The sequence below is a fragment of the Solanum lycopersicum genome, chromosome 4, assembly GCF_036512215.1.
Source record: "Solanum lycopersicum chromosome 4, SLM_r2.1".
Classification (NCBI taxonomy): Eukaryota; Viridiplantae; Streptophyta; class Magnoliopsida; order Solanales; family Solanaceae; genus Solanum; species Solanum lycopersicum.
Window position 1 is genome coordinate 54,453,154 of NC_090803.1, and position 5,541 is coordinate 54,458,694.

A 5,541-nucleotide genomic window follows, 5' to 3' on the forward strand; every position below is an offset into this window, starting at 1 on the left:
AATGATATTTAAAAAATGCGTAATTACGTAAATATATACCTTTAAAATGTCATAACCTATTAAACAAATTGGTATTTAAAAGAATTACAAAATTTTTCTCTCTCAAATACATTTTTATCCTCTTTTGAATAAATTTATGTATCCCCTTGGGTGTATTTTATTCACTTAAATGCATTTCTCTAATTAAGTAATGTATCATTTGTAATATATTAGAGATCAATAAAGGTAAACTTACATAACTATATTATGATAAAAAAAATATTTACCATTTATAGCAATAACATTTTTTTTTATTTGACCACTTTTAATTCATCTAACTAACAAGTTTAATACATATTGCAATAAACAATTCATTGTTCACATGTAATACAAATTTTGATGATGGATAATACATTTATCACACATTTTAATACACTTATAATACAATGTGTTAAATTTTTACCAAATAAATATAATATATTTAAAAAAGATTCACATATATTGCGTACATAATTAACTTTTAATACATATACATATTTAATATAATATTGCTATAAATAATAATAAATAAAAAATATCATTAAAATTAATAATTATTATTAAAATATATCAATCAATGTAATTTTTTCATCAATAGATATATCTAAGATTAATAAAAAATTTAAAATTTCTATAATTGGTGTAACTTGTGAGATAGAATCTAATTAACTTTTAAGTTATACTTTCATTTTAATTTTAAAAAAAGTTCATCAATTTTGCATGACTAAGATTCTCTATTAATACTACTGTACATAACAGTGGGCCTCCATTCAGTGTGAAAGTGCCATGTGTATTTCCTCTTCCACAAAATTTCTCTATTTATACCTTCCCATGGCTTTGCCAACAAACAGTACAAGTGGAGCTCTTAGCCTTAAAAGTGTCTTCTTCTCCATTTTTTTTCTGTCAACACACAAAAAAAAAGTTTCAAAAGTTTTGTGTTTGTGAGTAAAAATGTTTATTGAGAACTTTAAGGTTGAGAGCCCCAATGTTAAGTACACAGAGAGTGAGATTCACTCTGTGTATGATTATCAAACAACTGAGTTGGTTCATGAGGAAAAAAATGGGACATTTCAATGGACTGTAAAGCCAAAAACTGTCAAATATGAATTCAAAACTGATGTTCATGTTCCAAAATTAGGGTGTGTTTTGAGTTGTTTTTTTATTACCAGATCCTTCATTTTTGCTAAAGATTGGAACTTTATTCAAGATTTCAGAAATTAAAATATGGGTCTTTTCTGTTTTTTAATAATTTTTTGTGTAATTTTATTTCTGATAGAGTTATGCTTGTTGGATGGGGTGGAAACAATGGTTCAGCCTTGACCGGAGGTGTTATTGCTAATAGAGAGTGAGTTTTTTTTTTGTCTTTTTGCTCTGTAGTTTCTCTCTGTCTTTGTCATATTCTTGCATAAACAATGGGTGTTGTTGAAAATTGACAGAGGAATTTCATGGGCTACCAAGGATAAGGTGCAGCAAGCCAATTACTTTGGTTCTCTTACACAGGCCTCTACTATTCGAGTTGGGTCTTTCAATGGAGAGGAGATCTATGCTCCCTTTAAGAGCATACTTCCCATGGTAACCTTTATTTGTTTTGAAATGGCACTTTTTGGTTTTGGTTGTCACTTTTACATACTCTTGTTTCAATTTTGACTTAACACAGAGTTAGAAGCTAAAGAATGAATGTAGTGATATGAAAGATGCAAAAGTTGAAATTAGAAGTCAATATAAAAGAAAAAGAAATAATTTTTGAAATGGATTAAAGAAATATTATTTTAGTCCTGTTTTGAATTGACACGGAGCTTAAGAAGGGTAAAGAATGAGTCTTTTGCTAGAAAGACTTTTTTTTAAAAAAATTATATATATATACTACAAAAGGGAAGTAAGACAAACAAATGAGACTGGAGAATTAATTTTTTTCTGTTTGTTGATGTGTTTTTTTTTTCAATTGATAATGAAATAGGTCAATCCAGATGATGTAGTTTTTGGAGGATGGGACATCAGCAACATGAATTTGGCAGATGCCATGGCAAGAGCTAAAGTTTTTGACATTGATCTTCAAATGCAACTGAGGCCGTACATGGAATCCATGGTCCCACTGCCTGGTATCTATGACCCTGATTTCATTGCTGCAAACCAAGGCTCACGTGCTAACAATGTCATCAAAGGAACCAAGAAAGAACAAATTGATCAAATTATTAAGGATATTAGGTAAAATGGGGTTGTTTTATTATATCACAAAGTGTATAACTTTATTGGTTGCTAACTATAGTGTTGTTTTTGGGTAAATTAGGGAGTTTAAGGAGAACAACAAAGTGGACAGGGTGGTGGTCCTGTGGACTGCCAACACTGAAAGATACAGCAGTGTGGCTGTTGGCCTTAATGATACCATGGAAAACCTCTTTGCTTCTGTGGATAGAAATGAGGCTGAAATATCTCCTTCCACCTTGTATGCTATTGCTTGTATTCTTGAAAATGTACCCTTCATCAATGGAAGCCCACAAAATACTTTTGTCCCAGGTATGTTCCAGTTTCAAATTAAAAATCTTGCTTCGTTGTTGTTGTTATTGTTGTTGTTTGTTTGGGAAATCAGTTGTGTGCTAGTCTTATGTATTCATTGAAAATTTGTTAGGCCTCATTGATTTGGCCATCAAGAGGAACACTTTGATTGGTGGTGATGACTTTAAGAGTGGTCAAACCAAGATGAAGTCAGTGCTGGTTGATTTCCTTGTTGGAGCTGGTATTAAGGTATGGCTATGCTGCTTCTAATTTCACACAGCTTTTAAACTAATAAAGCAAATTTGATATGTAAAATATGGTATCTTGAAAGAGGAAAGCTGAGTGGTAGTGAAATTTGTGTTTTTTACAGCCAACATCAATCGTGAGCTACAACCATTTGGGTAACAATGATGGAATGAATCTGTCTGCCCCTCAAACTTTCCGTTCAAAGGAGATCTCGAAAAGCAACGTTGTCGATGACATGGTTTCTAGTAACGCCATCCTTTATGAGCCTGGAGAGCATCCTGACCATGTTGTTGTGATTAAGGTAATTGATTACTAATTAAAAAATATGACAAGGCACAATACTAGTTCTAACATTGGATTTATGGGATTCAGTACGTACCATATGTGGGAGATAGCAAGAGGGCAATGGATGAGTACACATCAGAGATTTTCATGGGTGGAAGGAACACCATTGTATTGCACAATACCTGTGAGGATTCTCTTTTGGCTGCTCCAATTATCTTGGATTTAGTGCTCCTGGCTGAACTCAGTACCCGCATTCAGCTCAAAGCTGAAGGAGAGGTCTGTTTCTTTATTCCTGACTTTTATACATTTACAAATTACCAGTTGATTTGTCTGAATTACATGAACCATGTCTGATTTTCAGGGTAAGTTCCACTCCTTCCATCCCGTGGCGACCATCCTCAGTTATCTTACCAAGGCTCCTTTGGTAAATTCTCTAGAAGTTTCATTTCATTTCGTAAAATAACACCAAAAGATGTGTTCCTTGAACAGTTAATTGGTTAGGCAATACCATAAATATAACACTACAGGCAGCGTCTTAGACTAAGATGAACAGTTTTTTTATGTTTGTGTTTGTAAATTGGTAAACAGGTACCACCAGGTACACCAGTGGTGAATGCCCTTTCAAAGCAGAGGGCAATGCTCGAGAACATATTGAGGGCTTGTGTTGGACTGGCACCAGAGAACAACATGATCTTGGAATACAAATGAAAAACTCATAAGATGTGAAAGGACTGAAGAAGTTGTGTAGCAGAAGAACCATGTTGTCTTTCTTTACTTTTATTTTTGTAATCTTTTTCTTATCATTAGTACTACTATAATTAGCTAAATCTCAGCCAACCCTTAGAGGTATAGCTGTTGTTTGATGATGTGCTAAGTTGAATGTCATTGTGATTTCTTTGTTGTCTTTTTGTATTAGCCCTTCATTTTCAAGATGTATTATCGGTGTTGTCTTAGCTCTTTAGAGCGAGCAACGCCTTTCTCTACCGGAAATACAACATATTGTCTTGCTCTAGTTTTTCTCTCTTTTTAATATGTTGCTCCCTTTTCATCTGCCTCTTAGATTTAAGTTATAAGATAGTTAGAAAAAGGAGTGGGACAAAGAAAGAGAGGGTATTCACAAAAGATGAGAAAGAAAAGAGTTGAAGAGATAGAATGTATTGCTAGCATATCCATAAACTATTCTCTTATTAGGTATGCTATACATTTTTTTCTATCTTGTTTGAGAGAGGTAATGTTGTTGTATTTACTACAGCTCTTTCTTATCAAATTTCTATCATTACATGAATACACAGGACTAAAGAGAGCAATATTCAGTATTGTCACGGTTCACAGTCCTCCTTCCTTTTTCCTAGCTTCACATCGACGTACTTTATGGCTTGTGTTATTGCCTTAAAAATCTAATATCCAACCTACTTTATGGCTTGTGTTGTTGCTGGAAAAGTTGTAATAGTCACACTTTCAAAGCATCCCAAATAAAAATCATAAGAAAAAGATATTCTTCTTTTGGTAACTAATTTTTTAATTAATTACATTACAAATTAAAAGATGTATTAATTAGCACTAATCCTCTTCACACCTATACAGGCTCTCACGTTGTAGATATATACTACTTTGATTTCTCTCGACAATTCAATAAAGAACATCTGGCAGTTTTTCATCTTCCCTGAATATCCATTGGATGAAAGAATAGTTCCCAATTCACTACCATCATAAGAAATCCAACGTCATTGATCGCCGCGATTCACTACGAGCATATCGCCATGGGAATCGGCTTAATCATTACACCAATTATATATAACTATCAGATCTCAACACGCTAGTACAAATCAATCTTGGATCTAATTCTCAACAATGTAAGGTAAAAGAGATCAAATAGTAGATAGTAAATCGAGATTTTTAAGCCAAACCATTGAAAGTAAGACAAAGGCTAAAATGATCACATACATTTGATAAGAATCAAGATAAATTCCAACAAACTCCATTGTGACTATTTGAGAAGGTTGCCACTCATCATAATCAAATACTCTATTCAAGAGGGCTGCAAAGAAGAAAAGATCGTATCAAGTTATCGACAACATACATCAGTTTTAAAAGCGAAGCAGAGAGTGATAATTATGCCCTTTCATATAGTTTCACATACAGGCTATCTGTATTATTGAAAAATAAAAGTTTAGTAGTTAAACGAAAAGCTTGTTTCTACAAATTTACTGTTAGATTTTTAAAAACCTTTGGGGACTTAAAATCTTTGAATTGTAAGTTAAATAAATTAAACACAATCAGGTAAAGTAGAGAGCTTATGCAAATGAGCTATGAATAGAAATCACGATTTACAACTTCTAGTATTGCAATGCTGTTATGGACAATAGACGAGTTCAAACATCTGGATTTTATAGCATTAGCCATTACCTACCTCATAAATTGTGTCAAATCCACCTTGATTGAGCTTCTTTGCCTCATCAAACGACTCTGTGGCCTTATAGATTGTCTCTTCTTTCATTT

At 32.8% G+C, this 5,541-nt stretch overlaps 1 protein-coding gene across 1 annotated transcript; it reads left to right on the forward strand.

Moving 5' to 3' along the window:
• The first annotated feature begins 863 nt into the window (after positions 1–863).
• IPS (inositol-3-phosphate synthase) lies at positions 864–4,054 on the forward strand. Its single transcript, NM_001346963.1, is given in 10 exon segments — positions 864–1,157; positions 1,295–1,363; positions 1,455–1,590; positions 1,976–2,223; positions 2,306–2,532; positions 2,645–2,760; positions 2,882–3,058; positions 3,130–3,318; positions 3,404–3,466; positions 3,631–4,054. Coding segments are annotated over 10 exon segments (1,533 nt in total). The 5' UTR covers positions 864–969; the 3' UTR covers positions 3,751–4,054.
• The last annotated feature ends 1,487 nt before the right edge of the window (positions 4,055–5,541 follow it).